The 20,094-nt window shown below is 37.6% G+C and overlaps 1 protein-coding gene and 1 non-coding gene across 2 annotated transcripts in view; both read left to right on the top strand.

The window, feature by feature from the left end:
• DHFR (dihydrofolate reductase) overlaps positions 1-19,095 on the top strand; it is a 30,063-nt gene extending 10,968 nt beyond the window's left edge. Inside the window, exons 4-6 of the mRNA XM_043977194.1 lie at positions 5,603-5,729; positions 15,427-15,542; positions 18,751-19,095. Of these exons, the coding sequence (XP_043833129.1) occupies positions 5,603-5,729; positions 15,427-15,542; positions 18,751-18,829 (322 nt within the window). The 3' untranslated portion in view covers positions 18,830-19,095. The remainder of the gene's footprint in view (positions 1-5,602; positions 5,730-15,426; positions 15,543-18,750) is intronic.
• Positions 5,943-6,049, top strand: LOC122737468. Its single transcript, XR_006354301.1, has one exon. It is a non-coding gene; the product is annotated as a U6 spliceosomal RNA (small nuclear RNA).
• Positions 19,096-20,094: the final 999 nt, after the last annotated feature.

Raw genomic sequence — 20,094 nt, 5'->3', positions numbered from 1 at the left:
GCAATCCTTACACACTGCTTCAAGCTAATTGGTAGGCATCATCCAAATCAAAGTCCTTAGCTTCTGAGAACAATACCTTCTTAAGGGCTATACGGGTGTGGTTACAATCTCATTAACTTGAAGTAGGCTAATCAGCAGTCAATCACTCTCACTTAATTCAATCAGTTTAGATTAATCTCCACATGGAGCCTTTGAGTATAAGTCACTTCTATTTCTAAATCTGTGATTTCTTGTTTACCTGATGATTTCAGATAAATATTCTACTATAAACTGCTTCAGTGAAATTTCCTAACAGTAACAATTCAGTGGTCATTTCTCACTTTTATTCTCATTTATTTCTTTGGAGTTTGCAGACCCACAACTCTTTCTTGAACCTCTCTCCTGTCTTCCATTTCCATGAAACTACAATTTCTTCTCTTTCCTATTACTAACCATACCTTGTGACTCCTTCACTGTAACTTCCCTTTTATGGATATACACAAAGGCAGTCTCCGTCATCCTAGCTATGTTCTTCTCTACATGTTTTTTTTTTTCCTACATGTTTTTAATGAGCTCTTTAATTCCCATGGTGCCACCTACCACCAAAATATTAGAGGATGATTCCTAGCTCTGGGCCAGACCTCTCACCTCTTTTCAAATCTTTTATTTATAGATATCAACAGGACATTGCTACATGGATGTCCCTCCATCTTCTTAAACTTATACAAAACTGAACCATAAACCCTCCAACATGTCCCTGTCAATAAAAGTCTTTCTTTCCTATTACACCTCTTTTATGTGTACCATCATATTTCTGGCCTACTGGACTAAAAAAAAATTGGAAACTTTTGACTTTCTATCCACTGCATCCATCCAATCTAGTCTATTTTTTCTTTGAAATGCCCCTGGCACCAATTCAGTGAGCCTGATAAGAAAGAAGGGAAGGTACCAAACTGCCTAAAAGAAAGGGTGAACCAGCCCAGGTTCCAAGTCAGAAAAAGCAGGTCAAAGTTCCCATGGCTTTGGGCAAGATAAGGAGACCAGGAAGGAAAGGAAAGAAGAGAGGAAGACAAGAAATATCCCTGTTTCGGCCATCCTAGTCCAGACCTCTTTTCACCTCATGCCTTAATTTAACTGAACAACCTCTTAGCTGGTCTCTGCTTTCCCTTCACACTCCAAATCTAACTCTTGTAACTGTCCAATTCCACAACTTCTTTTTTCCCTAATCCCTATTTATCTGTATTCTCATGCTTTGTCACTCTTGCCTTTGCCTATGCCATTGTCTAGCTGGAATGCTCTTCTCTCAAAGAAGTCTGTCCTATTCTTTAAAGCTCATTTAAATACCGCCTTCATAGTACTGAGTTGGAAGAGACCTTACTTATTCTTGTCATACACTTTATTTTACATGTGAGAAGAAGACTTAGAGAGGTCACATAATTTGCCCAAGGACACACATCTAATAACTAACTGAGCTGTAGATTCAAATTCAAGTCTCTTGACTCCCAGATCCAGTTATTTCCATCATACCACATGTAAGACTCCTTGTTGGCAAAGTCTATTTGTATCTCCTACAATATCCAATGAGCATTATATATCATAGACATTCAATACATTGCATCACTGATTTAGATATAGAAAAGTCTTTAGAAGCCATTGAGAACCAACCCTAGAATAATATTTTAAGTGCATAAAATAAAATACATAGGATTATAAAAGAAACCAATTCTTTTGAAATAGTTATCAATATTTTTAATAAATTCACAAACCACATTAACAGCCCTTTTACTATATCACTAGGCCAAGCTGCCTCTTACAAATTTCTATGTCCTGCCTCTCTTGTCTTTCTATTTTCTTGCATAAATCTTCTTTATCTAATTCTCCTACCTGTGATGTTTCCAAAGAATTTAGCAACGTTTGTTGAAAAAATGAATTTACCTGATTATATGCAGTAACTGTGTTAAAATTGAAGCTAGATCTGATTCTTAGACAAGTTTTTGCAGATATCACACATTTTTGGATCTCTGGCTGTATTGTGTTTCCCCAACAACCAGAGCCACTCTCTTCCCTTTCAGCACCCAAAGGCTCATTCAATTCATCAACCTTTGATCTGAGTAGTCATTTGAGAATTTTTTTAATGATTCATTAAATCCTGGGGCAGCTAGGTGGCACAGTGGATAAAGCACTGGCCCTGGAGTCAGGAGGACCTAAATTCAAATCTGGCCTCAGATACTTGACACTTAGTAGCTGTGTGACCCTCAAGTCACTTAACCCTCATTGCCCCCCCCCCCCAAAAAAAGATTCATTAAATCCTACGAATAATGAGACAGACAATTCACATGCTTGCTCGGTATCTTGTTGGATGTCAAGAGAAAGAGAAAAAGGGTGAATCCTCAGGGGATGAGCTTGTTAAGAAAGCACTGGTCCTGGCATCAGGGAGTCCTAAGTTCAAATTTGTCCTCAGATACTTACTAGCTGTGTGACCCTGGACAAGCTACTTCACCTCTGTCTTCCTTAGTTTCCTCAACTGCAAAATGAGATAATAATAGTACATGTCTCTCAAGGAAGTGTTTGGGATGGTGCCTGGCACATAGTAGGCATTTAAATGCTTGTTCCCTTTTTCCTTTTTGGGAAGACATAAACAAGAGTTACCCAGGGTGGGCAGGTGTGGATGGATTGAGATCTATATCATTGGAGGGAAATTGCTGAGATTATAGAAGAGTTGATTAGAAAACCATAGCTACTTCTGTCAAGCTTTTAACACCAAATTTTGCTGTTAGCAAATAGCATTAATTCATTGGAGTTTCTCCTGTTATACTCTACCCTAACTGCACCAGAGGTACCAAGAACCAATGAAATAAGCAAAAGGCAGAGAGCAAGCAGGAAGGAGAAATCAGAGTGCATATATAATCAAACTGAATAATCATTTCTGAAACAATTCAGTTACCTATTGTCCTTTTGTTTTGTCTTATGCAGAGGGAGGGAGAAGTGACCATTTAAATTCTTTCTGTTTTGGTTCTAATAACCATATGCACAAAGGTCAATAATTTACCCTTGATGCCTTTGAGTTCCTCATTTTGTAGAAAGGAATCTATGACAAAGTCAGAAACCAATATTTGGGGTTAAGTGACTTGCCCAGGGTCACACAGCTAGTAGGTATCTGAGCCCAGGTGCTCCTGACTCCAAAGCCAGTGCTGTTCCGTCAAGGAAACATTTTGTTTCTTGAGGAACAACAGGGGGGACTGTAACGATTGGAATGACGCCACCTGCTGGATACTTACTGTAGAAGAGTTCTGCCCGTGAAGTGAAGGTCTTTGAGGGCAAGACCAGGAGTCTTTTCTTTGGCGGGAGGAAGTGACGCGGACTAGTGGGAGGAGGAAGGAAGAGACTGGCGCTGACTCTGGGGCTTTTTCCTCTGGACTCTGGCGGAGAAGGGAGCTAGAAATGCGCTCTCCCTTTAATAGATAGGAATCTAGGCCTTTCTCTCTCTCTTTATCAAATTCTTATTCTCCTTAATAAACGCTTAAAAGTCTAACTCTTGCTGAAGCTTATAATTTATTGGCGACCACTCATTAGATATTTTAGACAGACTAGCTAGAATTTTAACCCTTAACAGATTCCTATTCAGCTTAAGTTTTTCTTCTTTAACCCCTCTATATTGTCTGTCGGGCTTTTCACCATACAAATGCTTTATAAGATTACTAATTAAAAACAAAAGCAGGTTAGCAAAATTATGAACAAATCGAGCATATCTGGAATTTAAAGGGTTTTCTAAGGTTGTCTCAGAAGCACAGCCAGGCTGGGGAAGGGCTGAGCCTAAAGCTGCAAATGCAGGTAGAGAAAGCTGCACATGCGCATCAGATCTCTGGACTTCCCAGGCAGGGGAAGCAATGGGCTTGGCCATGGAAGGAGTAGAGGGTGGGGTTTGGAGAGGAGGGGAGGGACCAGAGCAATTAGAATCAGACTTGATTTTGAACTCAGGCCTGGATTCCTCTTCCCCCACTTTGCCTCCAGGTGCTAGGGGATTAAAAGCTTCTAGAGGGTGGGTCATTGCCTCCAGGCATGCAAAATTAAAGCAACAATTACTGTTAGAACTGGGAAAAGCTGCAGGAATCTCTTCAGGTTTCTCTGAAAAAGCATGGTTGGGAGAGGGAGAGATATTTCCTTGTGTGAGTAAGTTGCTGGCTCTTTTAACAAAAATAAAAAGAAAAATAGAAAATCCACAAAAACAAAGCATTAACATGATCTTATCTCCCATTTGTCTGGTTAAACAGACTAAAATCAAAAATAGGATAATTAGGGAGTTTAAAAGGTCCATTCGAAAAAATTTAAAGGAAAACACAGCCAGTACACCAGTACTTAGCAGTTAAAGGGAGAGGGAGGGGAAATTTCTTACCCAACCAGAAGATCAGAAGAAGACTGAGGTTTAGCTTTCCTCTTCGTGGTCAGCCATCTGTTAAGGGTTAAAATTCTAGCTAGTCTGTCTAAAATATCTAATGAGTGGTTGCCAATAAATTATAAGCTTCAGCAAGAGTTAGACTTTTAAGCGTTTATTAAGGAGAATAAGAATTTGATAAAGAGAGAGAGAAAGGCCTAGATTCCTATCTATTAAAGGGAGAGCGCATTTCTAGCTCCCTTCTCCGCCAGAGTCCAGAGGAAAAAGCCCCAGAGTCAGCGCCAGTCTCTTCCTTCCTCCTCCCACTAGTCCGCGTCACTTCCTCCCGCCAAAGAAAAGACTCCTGGTCTTGCCCTCAAAGACCTTCACTTCACGGGCAGAACTCTTCTACAGTAAGTATCCAGCAGGTGGCGTCATTCCAATCGTTACAGTGCTCTATCTACTGTGCCACCTAGCTGCCTCCTACAGACCAATTTTAATGATGAATTGGTTATTCACTTACTAAATTGAATTGAATCTCTTTAGCTAAAGAAAGAGGGGAAAACCAAGTAGGGAGGAAGGGCTGCTTAGGGAATTTATGCTTCAAAATTGTCATCTGTCTTTCTTACTAAAGACCATGTTGACATTAATTTGTATTAGAATAATTTATATTTATAAAAGTAAAGGTTTGGTGCCCTCTATAATAAACTCCTATGACTCCCTATTACCTCCACGATCAAATATAAAATCCTCTTTCTGGCTTTTAAGACCCTTCATAACCTTTCCCCTCCACATACAGTAAGATCCAGTAACACTGAGCTTCTTGCTTTTCCCTGAACACAACTTTCCATATCCCAGCTCTATGTGGTTCCCCAGCAGTGTCCCATGCCTGGAACTCTCTCCCTCCTCATCTCCATCTCCTGACTTCTCTGGCTTCCTTCAAGTCTCAGTAAAGGTGCCACCTTCTGCAAGAAGTCTTTGCCAGTTCTCCTTAATTTTAGTTCTTTTCCTCTGAGGCTATTGCAAATTAATCCTGTCTATATCTTGTTTGTGCATAGTTGTTTGCTTGTTGTCTCCCCCATTAGACTGTGAGCTCCTTGAGAGCAGGGACTGTTTTGTGCCTTTACTTATATCCCCAGTGCCTGGCACATAGTAGGCATCTGATAAATACTCTTTGACTAATTGACTCTTTAAATTATTTGACAATTTTTTAAAAATCATTTATTGATGTTTTTTTCCTCTCCAACTTAGGGAACCTCCTCCTGGAGCTCATTATCTTGCCAAAAGTCTGGATGATGCATTAGACCTTCTCAAACTTCCAGAACTAGCAGATAAGGTGGACATGATTTGGGTAGTTGGAGGCAGCTCTGTTTATAAGGTATAGTTATGATTTCATAGTACATAAGGATAATTCACCACACTGTGTGTATGCTTGAAATAACCTTTTCCTCAAAATTTTGGAAGTACTGCCCAGTATTTGCCTTCAATAGAATGTCATACAGGCCTTTTTTTTTTTAATTTAAAAAAATAATAATTAGGACAGTCTTTAGGGAAAAACTTGTATCTCTAAACACTTTAAATCAGCAAAAGAGTGCTCGCTTCGGCAGCACATATACTAAAATTGGAACGATACAGAGAAGATTAGCATGGCCTCTGCGCAAAGATGACATGCAAATTCGTGAAGCGTTCCATATTTTTAAAAAAATCAGCAAAAGAGAGGGGAAAAATTAGTTTGACAACTAAAAAACTCTAGAAAAAAAATTTTTTTTTTTTGGCAGGGCAATGGGGGTTAGGTGACTTGCCCAAGGTCACACAGCTAGTAAGTGTCAAGTGTCTGAGGCCGGATTTGAACTCAGGAACTCCTGAATCCAGGGCTAGTGCTTTATCCACTGCGCCACCTAGCCACCCCCCAAAACTCTAGAAAATTAACAAATTTTAAAACTCCAATTAAACACCAAACTAGAAATCCTGGAAATCAAAGAAATTAATGAAATTTAAAGAAAACCATTGAATTACTAGAACTAAGAAATGGTTTTGGGGAGAAAAAAACGAAATAGATAAAAACATTTGCTAATTTCATTAAAAAGATGAAAGTGGGAAACCAAGTCATCAGTATCAAAAATGAAGAAAGAGGGGGCAGCTAGATGGCACAGTGGATCAAGCACCAGCCATGAATTCAGGAGAACCTAAGTTCAAATCTGGCCTCAGACACTTGACACTTACTAGTGACCCTGGGTAAGTCACTTAACCCTCATTGCCCCACCAAAAAAAAAAGAAAAATGAAGAATTCAAAACAAAGAAAAAATAAAGGATATTATTAGAAACAATTTTGTGCAACTATATGCCAATAAATCTAACAGAATACCTCAAGTAACTGAACAAGAAATAAAGAAATTTCAGAAAAAGGAATAGAACAAGCCTTAAATGAGCTTCCAAAGGAAAAAACCCTGAGAATAGGTAGATTCACAAGCAAATTCTATTAAAGGTTCCGTGAACAATTAATTGCAGTGTTATAGAAACCATTTGCTAAAATAGCAAAAGATGGAACTTTGTCAAATTCCTTCTATAAAACAAATATATTCTTGAGAACTAAACCAAGGAGAGTCAAAACAGAGAAAGAAAACTATAAACCAATATTACTAGTGAACATTGATATAAAAATTTCAAATAAAATATCTGAAAAGGGACTACAACAACATACCACAAAGATTATATGCTCTGATCAGGTTGTATTTGTACCAGGAATACAGAGCTTCTTCAGTATTAGGAAAACTACAAACAATTGACCACATTAATAACAGGAACAACAAAAATTGCATGATTATATTAATAGATACAGGAAAAGCTATTAACAAAACATAAGCTCTATTTAGGGGTTGTTGTTTTTTTAAGTTTTTACTCTTTTAAATGTTTTTTATCTCCTCTAAGTATAAAATACTGTCAATTTGCATTCTTTATTTTCCCTTTGCATGTGTGAATGAAATGTGAATATAATGAAAACCAGAACCCCATTTCTAAATCAAAAATTCCTCCCCCACTGTCCTTAATCACAACCATTGTGATTTGGAGCCTTTCTTTTGAAAAGTAATCACTTTTTCGCTGTTAGCTTATTTTAAAATCATTTGTTTCAAATGAATCATTCTTCATACTAGAACTAGATTATATGTCTATATGGGCTATTTACATTTTAAAGAACAGAATTTTAAATAGGGTTGTGTGGTTAATGGAAACATCTTTTTTCTCCTGTTTACCACGTTTTAATGTTCCAAATTTTAAAACCATCCTAATTTTTTCCTTGAGAAATCAAACTTGCCTTGACTTCTATCCTCCATTTCCTGTGATCCAACCTGCATGGTCTGATTAAGGGTTGGTTTTCCTAATTTGGCCAGCATATGTCATTGTTAACAAATACACTTGTTTTTCTAAAAGTATACAGATTGACCAAAACTAATCATTTTTATTATGATGGAAAAGGGTTTCCCAAGTGTTTAGTCATAATCCAGATATGGGTGCTCTAAAATTATTGGTCCTTTTTTTTATTTTAAAATATCTTTCTAGGAAATTTTCTGTGTAAACCAGAGACATTTATTTTTCTTCATACCAAATTTGGTTTAAAAAAGGATTATTCTAGCCTTTCAAACAGGGTGTGCTGATAAATATTGATTTTTCTCCCTCACTTCCTTAAATTTAGATAATCAGTAAAACAATAAATCAAGCCCTCATGTAGGTTTTCAAGATGTAAAGCTCACACTGACAATTTAACCACATTACCTTGTTCAAATTGGGTCCATTGTACCTCTGAATATACGTCTTACCTTCTTTCACTGTAAAGGAAAAGAATTGAAGTAGATGCCCTCTAAAGTCTCGTCTAGCTCTAACATTTAAGAAGACTTTCACGACATTCTTTACAATATATTTCTTAATGCAAAGGTTGTGTAGAAAGCAGACCTCGGAGTCAGGAAGAACTAGGTTCAAATCTCATATAATACTTATGAAACAAAGGATGGGTCATTTAACCTCTCTCAGTGCCTTAGGCAATGTTCTCAGGATAGAAAGTACACATGATTTGACTCAACAGATTCTCTTTACCAGTTTGCTACAGAAGCCCAAATCTCCCACCATTTTTAATTCTACCTTAAAAAAAGTTTTGGGGCAGTTAGGTGGCACAGTGGATAGAGCACCGGCCCTGGATTCAGGAGGACCTGAGTTCAAATCCGGCCTCAGACACTTAACACTTACTAGCTGTGTGACTCTGGGCAAGTCACTTAACCCCAATTGTCTCACCAAAAAAAAAAAAAAAAGGTTTTCTGATTAGCTGTTTAACAGCTGAAAAAGAATAGAGAAAAACAGTTATCCTTGTTTTTCCCCCTTTTCAAAGTTAACTACAAAATGATCATTTTTAGCTGAGGACAAGGGCTACCTCTCTTTTAGCCATTATCTCATTTGATCCTCACAGTAATTCTATAGTATTATCATGAATGAAAAACCCTAAGAGACAAAGTTTTTAGGTAATTAATAATCAATTTATCATTCAGGCTAACCAGCAATCAATACATTAATGGTCAGTAGTTTCTCTCAGAGACTACCTATGGAGAGCGTGAAAGTCTTAAATACTTTTTGAAAGGGAATTGCCCTTGACAAGTGAAATTCAGCCCTTATTGGTGGATATTTAATGAGGAGGTGGGCTATACCTGGAGGCTGCTATCATGAGCAGCCTCCAGCAATCTGGACAAGGGAATCCATCTCCATCCAGACCACTGTGGTTGGTTTTCTCTTTCATGAGCTGGGTCACCCTAAACTCAGATGGAGAGGTATAAAGACAAGGGTTCTTTTCCTCAGGGTAAGAAGCCACCCAAACTTGATTCTACTAAATAGAAATTAGGTCTCCTGGTTGGGTGGTTAGGTCTCCAAGATTGAAGAGTGTGTTCCTAGGAGATAGGAGTAATATTCCTCCATCAGTCATGTCCTTCAGAGACTTTACTTTTTTTATAGGAACTAGGCCTTAATGAGGAAATTGAAGAGAAAAGCTTAGATCCCAATTTGATAATTGGTTGTTAATATAATAGTAAAATTTATCTCGGCATATACTGATAGGGTTTTATTTTTCTTGTTTTCCAGGTAAGGATACTGGGCTCAGAAAAGCAGCAGCAGGATTTAGAACCCAACCTTCCCCTTAAGTCCCACATTTATCCTACTCTCATTTAGGCTTTGAAAACACTTCTACCTGGATAGCCTGTGAACATCTCAAACTTGAGATATGCCAAACAGAACTCATCTACCCCAAAACCCAGCCTCCCTCCATATGGTGCTACTATCCTTCTAGTCAGTCATGCAGGGTCACAAACCTGAAATCACATTTGGGTCTTCCTTGACTCTGCCTCACAGATGCCCTCATTTCCTTCAGAGAACATCCCTGACTCTTCTATCCCCTGTATCCATTCAGTTAGATCACTACAACGTCGCTCACATCCAACCTTTTCTCTTAACTCGGCCTCTACTCTAGCTAGCATCTGTCACCTAGGCTACTTATTCCTAATAAGTCAGCTTACCCCTAGCTTCACCCCTCTCTAATCCATCTTTCAGACATCTACTGAATCAATGCTCCCCAAAACAGATTTAACTATTACTGTCTATACTCAAAAGTCCTCAGTAGACCCTAATCATCTGCAGGATCTTTAAAATTCTCAGCCCAACATTTAAATCCCTCTACAGTCTGGTTCCCACCTATCTTTCCAGACTTACTTCATCTTATTTGCTTTCACAGATTCTATTCTGGACAAACCAGCCTACTTGCTGGTCCCTATAAATGATATCCCACCTCCATACCTTTGTTCCAAGGGCTCCTCCATCCAGAATGCCCTCTTGTTTGATCACCTCTGCTTAATAGATGCCCTGGCTTCCTTCAGAGAACAATTCAGGTGCCACATCCTGCACAAGGCCATTCCTGATTTCTTTCCCCCTCCCACTCCTATTATTAGCCCTCTTTCCATTCTTTAAATTACTTGGACTGCACTGTTTTTATTTGTGTCTATATTGTATCGCACTCAATAGAACATAAGTTCCTTATGGACAAGGACATTACATTTTTGGTTTTGTAATGCTACATAAGACCTTGTACAAGTAGCCATTTAATGTTTGTGCTGTTAAGGGGCTAAAATTCTAGCTAGTCTGTCTAAAATATCTAATGAGTGGTTGCCAAAAAATTATAAGCTTTAGCAAGAGTTAAACTTTTAAGCATTTATTAAGGAGAATGAGAATTTGGTAAAGAGAGAAAGGCCTAAATTCATCTATCTATTAAAGGGAGAGAGCATTGCTAGCTCCGCTCCCCACCAGAGTCTACAGGAAAAAGAGTGAGTCAGAGCACCAGGCTCCCCCTTCTTCCTCCCTCCTGACGCCAAAGAAAAGACGCATGGTCTTGCCCTCAGAGACTTTCACCTCATGGCGCAGCTTTTCTACAGTAAGTCTCCAGCAGGTGGTGTCATTCCAATTGTTACAGTGGAGTTGAATACAAATTCATCTTGAGGAAAGCTTTCTTTAAAAATTGTAAATACTGGGGCAGCTAGGTGGCACAGTGGATAGAGCACCAGGCCTGGATTCAGGAGGAACTGAGTTCAAATCCGGCCTCAGATACGCTATACTTACTAGCTGTGTGACCCTGGGCAAGTCACTTAACCCCAATTGCCTCATCCAAAAAAAATTGTAAATACTTATGATTAAAGTACTTATATAAGTTTTATTGGCCTGGAGCTGAGAAGACCTGAGTTTAAATATGACCTCAGACATTTGATAATTGTGGAACCCCAGGCAAGTCACTTAACCCTGGTTGCCTCAAGTTTCTTCAAGTATAATTTATTGCCTCAGTTTCCTAAATACAATATTATAATATCACCGAGGGTCAAATGAAATAATGTTTGATAAGTACTCAGCACAGTGCTTGGCACATAGTAGACACTATATAAATGCTAACTGATATTTTCATTATTGTCATTAAGCCCTCTGTTACATCCGGAGTGGTATAATCAGAAGTGTATTAGAGCCCTCAGAAATTGGCAAACATTAGAAATGAAGGCTTGTTTTATTGATTGCCTGGACTTAAGAAAGGGATGGAGAAAATGTTAATGCAGGCCAAACTTTAAAATTTGTTCTGAATACTTTTTTTTTTTCCCCTGAGAGCTAGTTCAACATCTACCAGCACACATTTGGTAGTGCCCTGCACCTGTGTTGGGTATCTGCCAACCATCTCAGGTGTTGATGTGGTATCATGTGACTATATATCAAGCAATTAATGCATTGTTTATAAAAACTAAGCTAGGAAAAATATGCTAATCCACCAAAAGAAGAATCATTTGGCTTTAAATTTGGCCTTGTGACTAGGTATTAAGACCCGTCTTCCCCACTTCCATACCCTAACCCCCTAAAAAATAACTATGGAATTGTTTTTAGGAAGTGTGATTTCTCTCCTCCCCCCCTCCCCCCCCCTTAGCGTTTTCAGAAATCTACCATTTGTGGAGTTGTTTCTCTAAAAACTTTTTTCTCAGCAATGCTGCCTGTTAGGAGCATTAGGCTAATTTTCCATGAATAAATTTCCATTGACTCTTCACTACAGTCATTAACAGCATGTGACGAAATGTAGTATTAAAGTACAGTGAGCAGTGTGAGGCAGGTGAGCCCCCTTCACAAATACACATTGTTTACAGAATAACTGAAATACAGAAGCATCAGTAAAATCTGAGTAAGTTTGCCAGTCAATTATTTTAAAAGGTTTTTCCTCATTTAAAAAAAGCAAAAACAAAACTTTTCTACATACCTACATGTGCTAAGCCTAGTATAAATAGAAGCCTTCTAAACTAGTTTTTTAAAAATTTGCAAGACAATGTTTCCTTTTGTCCACAACTACAGACCAATTCCCAGAGGTAAAAAGAATTACCTGAGGCAGCTAGGTGGTTCAGTGGATAAAGCACCAGCCCTGGATTCAGGAGGACCTGAGTTCAAATCCGACTTCAGACACTTGACACTTACTAGCTGTGTAACTGTGGGCAAGTCACTTAACCCTCATTGCCCCACCAAAAAAAGAAGAAAGAAAGAAAGAAAATGATTACCTCTTTTTTTTTTAATCAGTCTACTCTCCTTTAGTGGCACATTCATCTCCATAGCTGTAATTATCACCTCTAAATAAAATAATGTATGGAAAGTTCTTTCCAAACCTTAACGTTTCATATAAGCATAAGCTAGTATAATAATAGCCAGAGTGTTTTATATATTGTTATATAATATTGTATATAGTGTAATATAATACTAATATACAAAATTATAACATTGTAATAGTTCTCATTTACATAAGTCTTTCAAATTTACAAGCAAATGGATCCCAACAGCACCCTGTGAGGTAAGTGCTATTATTACCTTCATTTTACAGATAAGAATACCAAAGCTCAGAAAAGTTAAGGAATTTGCCCAGGGTCACACAGCTAGTAAGTGTCAGGTGTCTGAGGCCAGATTTGAATTCAGGGCCAGTACATCACCCAGCTGCCCCTATTATTATCATCTTAAACTATTAGTTTATCTCTCTTTAAACTAGAAAGTCCTTAAGGGTAGAGATTCTGTTTTATGAATCTCTAGCCTAGCATGGTACCTTATTGAATAAATTAATTCTTCTATGGCTTGGCTAGATCCCACTTGGGAAATATTCTATACTCTGAATAATAGCTGGTTGCCCAAAGTCTTTCCTCACAAGCTCTAAAGCCATGACATACTATACCCATCCCCCGCCCCAACTTCTCACTAAGAATGACCAATAATGCCTATCCTACAAACCCTCAGACATTTTTGGAAACACTAAATCAAGCTATCCTAGGCCAGCAGACCCACCTAGTGACTAGCATGGGACAATGTCTTTGTCCAGTGTTTGTCTTCCTCCCCTGGAATGTTACCATACTATCTTTTCTCCATTTTCCTTTGTATGTCAGTCATAATTATATTTCAGGTAGTCATTTTTTACCATATACACACACATCCTCTTTAACCTCCCTCTGGTGTATGGGAAGGAATGCTGATTTTAGAATCAGGATTTGCGTTCAAATCTTGCTCTTTTGATGGTGTGATCATAAGCAAGCCACTTATTCTGTATGGTTTTTCTCACTTTTCTTATCTTTAAAATGTAGGATTAGACTCAGTGAGTTCTGAGGACCTTTTTAGCTAGGAATATGTGGTCCAATTAGCTCAGAAAAATTATCTTTCTGGTATTATCTTCTTTGTTCATCTCTTCATTTTAATTGTGAGTTAGAAAATTAATCTGTTGTGACTAATAAACTTAAGAATAGTGCTGGTAATATAGCTATGTCAAGGAAAAAGGAGAGCTAGAAGTGTGGAGAAAAAATTAAGCACAATAAAGCAACAGTGCCATCAACATTTAAAACCCGTGCAGGTACCCAGAAATGCCATTCAGAATCTCTACAAAGGTGACTATCCACATCCTCATTGTGTTCTAATTAAACAATTTGTATTTTTCTACAATAACCAGCATTCAGGAAATATTTTTTAAATCCTTATTGTTTCCCTTTTTGTTCTTGTTTGTTTAATTGATAGCCTTGCAGCTGACTTACAGTATTCCATTATAATAGTAAATAAGGTAAACAGGCCTTTGTGCTAGTTTAGGAATGTAACTCACGTTTGTGCTGTTGTTTCAATGAGAAAATGTGTTCAAAGTAACTGTTAGAATATGTTACCTGAAGACAGACTGTCTTTTATTCAACATGCAGTTATTAACCTGCTAGCCCTGTGCTCCATACTTGAAACGTAAAGCTAAAAAAAATTTCATTCCTTGCCATTTTTATACATTTTGCTTAGCACAGTATCTTCCGTGTAATGCTTACTCAGTATATATTTGTCAGATGGATTGAAGTTTCTACAAAAATGGTATTTGTGCCACATTGTTAGGCAAGAAACCACATTCAAGGAAGTTTGGAACTTAACTTGGTTTAAATGGCTAGAAGGAGCAGAATATTTTTTGTATCATTGCCTAAACACAAATGAAAATAAGGAACTCATAAATTGAATTAAAGAAATTTTCTGTCCCTTCAATATATAACATCATTTGATTTATAGATCAATTGTTAGACTTGGAGTCAGAAAGAACTGAGTTCAGATCCAGCCTTAGATATTTACTAACTGTGTGACCCTGGACAAATCACTTAACTTCTGTTCTCCTTAAGTTCCTCATCTGCAAAATGAATATACCCTACCTCCCAAGACTGTTATAAGAATAAAATAGTATTTGTAAAGTGCTTTGTAAACCTTAAAGAGTAATACAAATGCTAGTTATCATTATTATTATTATTATTAAGCAGAGACAGAAAGGGCATGTGGATCATTGAACCCACAGATAATCTGAAAATTGTTGCCTATTGATCTTTCCTTCCTTCCTTTTTGGAAGCAAGTGGCAAAATGGGTTGATTTTAATTTCCTTTTCTTCCTCTACCACAGACAGAAGTATTTTGCAAAGCATAGTACTAGCCAAAATATTAAATAGCTTGTGGCTTCCTATTGTCATCATTAATATTGCTTTAGCCACACCCAGAGCTAGCATTGCACCAACCTAAGAAAGTATGAGATCATAAGTTAAGACATTTAAAGGGAGCATACTATAGGTCACCAACATTTATCATATCCGATATTTAGTGCTGTAGATAAAATCACTAAAACAGACTCCTCTGCTTACCCCCAAAAGGCTATATTGTTGTTGTTCAGTCATTTCAGTCATGTCAGACTCTTTGTGACCCCTTTTGAGGTTTTCTTGGCAGAGATATGGCAGTGGTTTACCATCTCTTCTTACAAATGAGGAAACAGGCAAATAGGGTTAAGTGACTTGCCCAGGGTCACACAGCTTATAGGTATCTGAGGCCAAATCTGACCTCATGCAGATGAGTCTTCTTGATTCCAGGCCTGGCTCTCTATCCACTTCACCACCTAGCTGCTCTTTGTCTTTAGTTAGATACCAGGGATTTATTCCCAATACTACATCCTCAGGTTATATTAGGCAATTAATGTATTTCATTCTATTTGTCCACCTTTCAAAGGAAGCAATGAAGAAATCTGGTCATCAGCGATTGTTTGTGACAAGAATTTTGCAAGAATTTGAGAGTGACACATTTTTTCCAGAAATTGATCCAAAGAAATATAAACTTCTCCCAGAGTAAGTGACACACTTAATTCAATTGAAGTGCTTCCTTGAGCTTTACACAAAAGGATAATTGGAAACATGTTTTATTCGGAATTAGTTTTTATTTTGGCTTTGAAGTTAATTTATAATATTCAAATATTGACATTTTGTAGCATATTCTGTTCAAGTCAGCACCTAATATGTGCAGGTCACCTAGAAGTTCATTAAAAGCATAAAAAAAATTTTTAATTCCTGATAAGTATATGTTCTTAAATAATTGATACTAACATAACTCAAATAGTGATTCTATTATATTTTCAAGCTACTAAGAGTAATTACATGAAATTGTTTCCTTTCTCTATTCTATATAATCTTTTTTAAAGTTTTCTAATATTTTTGATATGGTATTATAATCTAACATGTTATGGCTATATTTCATATATTTTTTGTGTGTACATATTCATGTGTGAATGTATACACACAGTCAATGATCCTCCATTTATTCAGTTCATTTAGCAAACATAAAATACTAATTGCGTATGTGGCACTCTCCTTGGTGCTAAACCAAATACAAAAATAAAAATTATATAGACCTTGCTCTCAAGCTGTTTACAATATAATATGAAGAGAAAAGACACCCCTCACAAAAAAAAAAACAACAACAACAACAACAACAAAGAATAGATCCAGAGAAGGTACTGTGAAAAAATTTTAGAAGGCAATAATCTTAACATTTTGGAGATTAGGGAAGGGTCAGGGAGGGCTTTATCAAGAAAGTAGTAACCCGAGTTTAGACTTGAAAGAAGGGAGAGCTACAGTAGACAGAGATTGGGTATGGGTGATGGTGGGGAGCCACTGAAGGATTTTGGGCAGAGGAGTGATATGATGTGTGTTAGGAAAGATGGATTAGAAAAGCCTTTGTCTTTATAGATTTGACTGATTTTAGGCTGGCTATTACAAAGAAGTGAAGCACCTTCAACTTTCTTTCAATGTTCCTTTTATTGAGTCTTTTTTTAGGGGAAAAGTATCCCCTTCAAAGTAATTCCTTAGGAAGCAATATATTTATTCCAGTAATGCTATAGTTACTGCATATGCTTCCAAACATCATCTTTTGCAATTTCCTTCACAGCCTCTTGACTGTACTCAGTGGTGGCAAAATGTTTAAACTTTGAAGGGGAGGTTTGATTTTTGCAAATAGCCAAAAGTTATTTGCAGCCAAGTCTATGAATAAAGATAAATGATCATTACTATGCCAAGATGGCCAAGTGAGGAAGCAACCCACTGAAGCTCTCCCAGATTTCCCCTCCAAACCAACATAAAACTGCCTCTGAAGTGTCCCAGGAATAGAGAAACAGCCTACCTGCCTGGCAGGAAAGGTCTGTCTTAACTGGGTGGGAGGGAAGTAAGGTCCAGGAGCAGCAGTAGCAGCAGCTTCTGAGCTCACAGAAGGGAGTCCCTGAAGCTGGGCTCTGAGCCTGGGGCATTCCACCAATAAGGCTCCACCCACCTGCAAACCAGCAGGGACCCTCACCAGGTACCCCAAAGCTAGCACAGACCACCAGGGAGGCTTTGACCCCACTGATGACCAGTAGTGAAGCCTTACCCAAGCAGGTCAACAGCAAGTTCCCACCCCTCCCAGCAGAGAGACTATTTCCAGGGTAAACCTGTTCTAGGGACTCAGCAGATCACAACAAAATTACCTTTCCAGGGCCTGCTAGCAGAATAACTGGTTAACATAGCAACCCAGCAGTAGCACGCGCACACACACACACACACACACACGGGCAGATTGGAAACAAAATTACTCCTCCAGGGCCAGCCACCATAAAGACTTTGTTAACTTTAGCAACCCAGCAGAAGCAAGCAGCTAAGCCCAAAGCCCAGTGAAAATCACCAATAAGACCCAGACTGTTAGCACAAACCTTGGGACACTTTAGGAAGAGAGCCCAAATCAATTAAAAATATCAAGGGACAAAAATGAGCAAAAAAAAGCATGACTAGTGGCAGTTACTATAATTAACATAGAGGAGGACAGTAACAAAATGGCCACAGGTGAACTTTCAAAGAAAAATACAAATTGGTCTCAGGCCCAAAAAGAATTCCTGGAAGAGCTTAAAAAGGACTTTAAAAATCAAATTGGAAAACAAGAAAAATTGGGGGGGAAAAATAAAAATAATGCAAGAGAACCATAAAAAAGAAATACAAAAAATTGCTGAGGAAAAGAACTCCCTAAAAAACAGATTTAGGGGCAGCTAAGTGGCATAGTGGATAGAGCACCAGCCCTGGAGTCAGAAGGACCTGAATTCAAATCCGGCCTCAGACACTTAACACTTACTAGCTGTGTGACCCTGGGCAAGTCACTTAACCCCAATTGCCTCACACACCAAAAAAAAACCTCACAGATTTAGCCAAATGGAAAAGGAAGTACGAAAGGTCATGGAAGAAAATAATTCTTTAAAAATTAAAATCAAACAAATGGAAACTAATGACTCTAAGAGACAACAAGATACAATAAAATCAAATCAAAAAAGTAAAAATAGAAGAAAATGTAGAATTTCTCATTGGAAAAACAACTGACCTAGAAAATAGATCCAGGAGAGATAATATAAGAATTATTGGACTACCTGAAAGCCATGACCAAAAAAAAAAGACCTCGACAATATCTTTCAAGAATTATCAAAGAAAACTGTCCTGAAATATTAGAACTAGAGGGCAAAATAGAAATTGAAAGAATTTCACCACCTAAGAGATCCCAAAATGAAAACTCCCAGGAACATTATGACCAAATTTCAAAGCTCACAGATCAAAGAAAAAGTATTGTAAGCAGCCAAAAAGAAATAAAAATTCAAATACTGTGGAGCTACAGTCAAAATTACACAGGATTTGGCAGCTTCCACATTAAAGAATCGCAGGGCTTGGAATATAATATACTGGAAGACAAAGGAGTTATATTTACAACCAAGAATCAGCTACCCAACAAAATTGAATATATTCTTTCAGGGGGGAGCAGTGGTATCAAAGAAGGCATTACAACACCTGGCCTTTGTGATACAAAATTCAGAACAAACAAAATAAAAATACTTGACAGAAAAGATCATTTTTAGCTTTTTATTTTTTATATCATGTCATAACATTTTATCAAAATATTAGTTTTTAACAGGTACCCTTTGTTAAGAGTTATTAATGTTATATTTTCTTGTGGGTCACATTATTTAGTAATTCATAAATCTTTCTTTTTCAGATATCCAGGTGTTCTTACTGATATTCAGGAAGAAAAAGGCATTCGGTATAAATTTGAAGTATATGAAAAAGATGATTAATAGGAAAGGTTTGAAAGCTGTTTCCAACTAAATTTTCCACTAAATATTAAGTCGTATGGTGTTAGTATAAAAACTAATGAGAAATAATGTTTATTTTTATTTTTAATGTATCAATAAACATTTATTAAGTGTCTACTGTGTGCCAACCTTGGAAGATATGTTTTATCTTTACAGAGGAGAAAACTGAAGCAGAGGGAGGTTAAGTGACTTGTTCAGGATCACTTAAATATATGTCTTTAAATAAATAAATTAGTGAGTGTCTGAGGCTGGATTTGAACTCATCTTCTTTTCTTTTTTTTTCCAGCAACAAACATTTATTTTATTTTCCAGTTACATGTAAGGGTAGTTTTCAACATTCATTTTCATAAGATTTAGAGTTCCAAATTTTTCTCCCTCCCTTTCCTCCCCCCTCCACAAGATCACAACCAGGTTATATATGTACAATCCTCAAGTGTTCTTTTTATCAGTTCTTTCTATAGGGGTGCATAGTAAGCTTCCTCATTAGTTCCTTGGGATTGTCTTGCACTGCTGAGAGTAGTTAAATCATTCACAATTGCTCATTGACCAAACTGCTGTCACTATGCACAATGTCCTCCCAGTTCTGCTCACTTCACTATACATCGATGTTCATTAGTCTTTCCAGGTTTTTCAGGGATCATCCTGTTTGTTATTTCCTGTAGCACAAGACCATTCCACTACAATCATATAACACAGCTTTTTCCATCATTCCTCAATTGATGGCCATTCCCTTGATTCTCAATTCTTAGCCTCCACCAAGAGTGCTATAAATATTTTTTTGTACAATTTCCCCCCCTTTTCTCTTATTCATGATTACTATTGTTAACTGTTTCCCTTCCATCCTATTCCCTTCCCCATGATATTTATTCTGTTATCCATCTTTCATCCTATCACTCTTCAAAAGGGATTTGCTTCTGTCTGTCCCCTCCCCCACTCTGCCCTTCCTTCTTTTGCCCCTCTCTCTTTATCCCCTTCCCCTCCTATTTTCCTGCAGGGTTAGAGAGATTACTCCACCCAATTGAGTCTGTACATTATTCCCTCCTAGAGCCAATTCTAAGGAGATTGAGGTCTTCGAGCCAATTCTGATGAGTGTTAGGCTCATTTACTGCCCATATTAAACAGATTACTCCACCCAGTTGGGTGTGTCTGTTAGTCCCTCCTTGAGGAAGCTCTGATGAGTTTAAGATCTTTGAGCCTTTTCTGATGAGTATAAAATTCATTTACTGCCCTGCTCCTCTCCCATCTCT

The sequence above is a fragment of the Dromiciops gliroides genome, chromosome 1, assembly GCF_019393635.1.
Source record: "Dromiciops gliroides isolate mDroGli1 chromosome 1, mDroGli1.pri, whole genome shotgun sequence".
NCBI classification, from domain to species: Eukaryota; Metazoa; Chordata; class Mammalia; order Microbiotheria; family Microbiotheriidae; genus Dromiciops; species Dromiciops gliroides.
The sequence above is the reverse complement of the archived record's forward strand: the minus strand, read 5'-3'. Positions and strand labels throughout refer to the sequence as shown.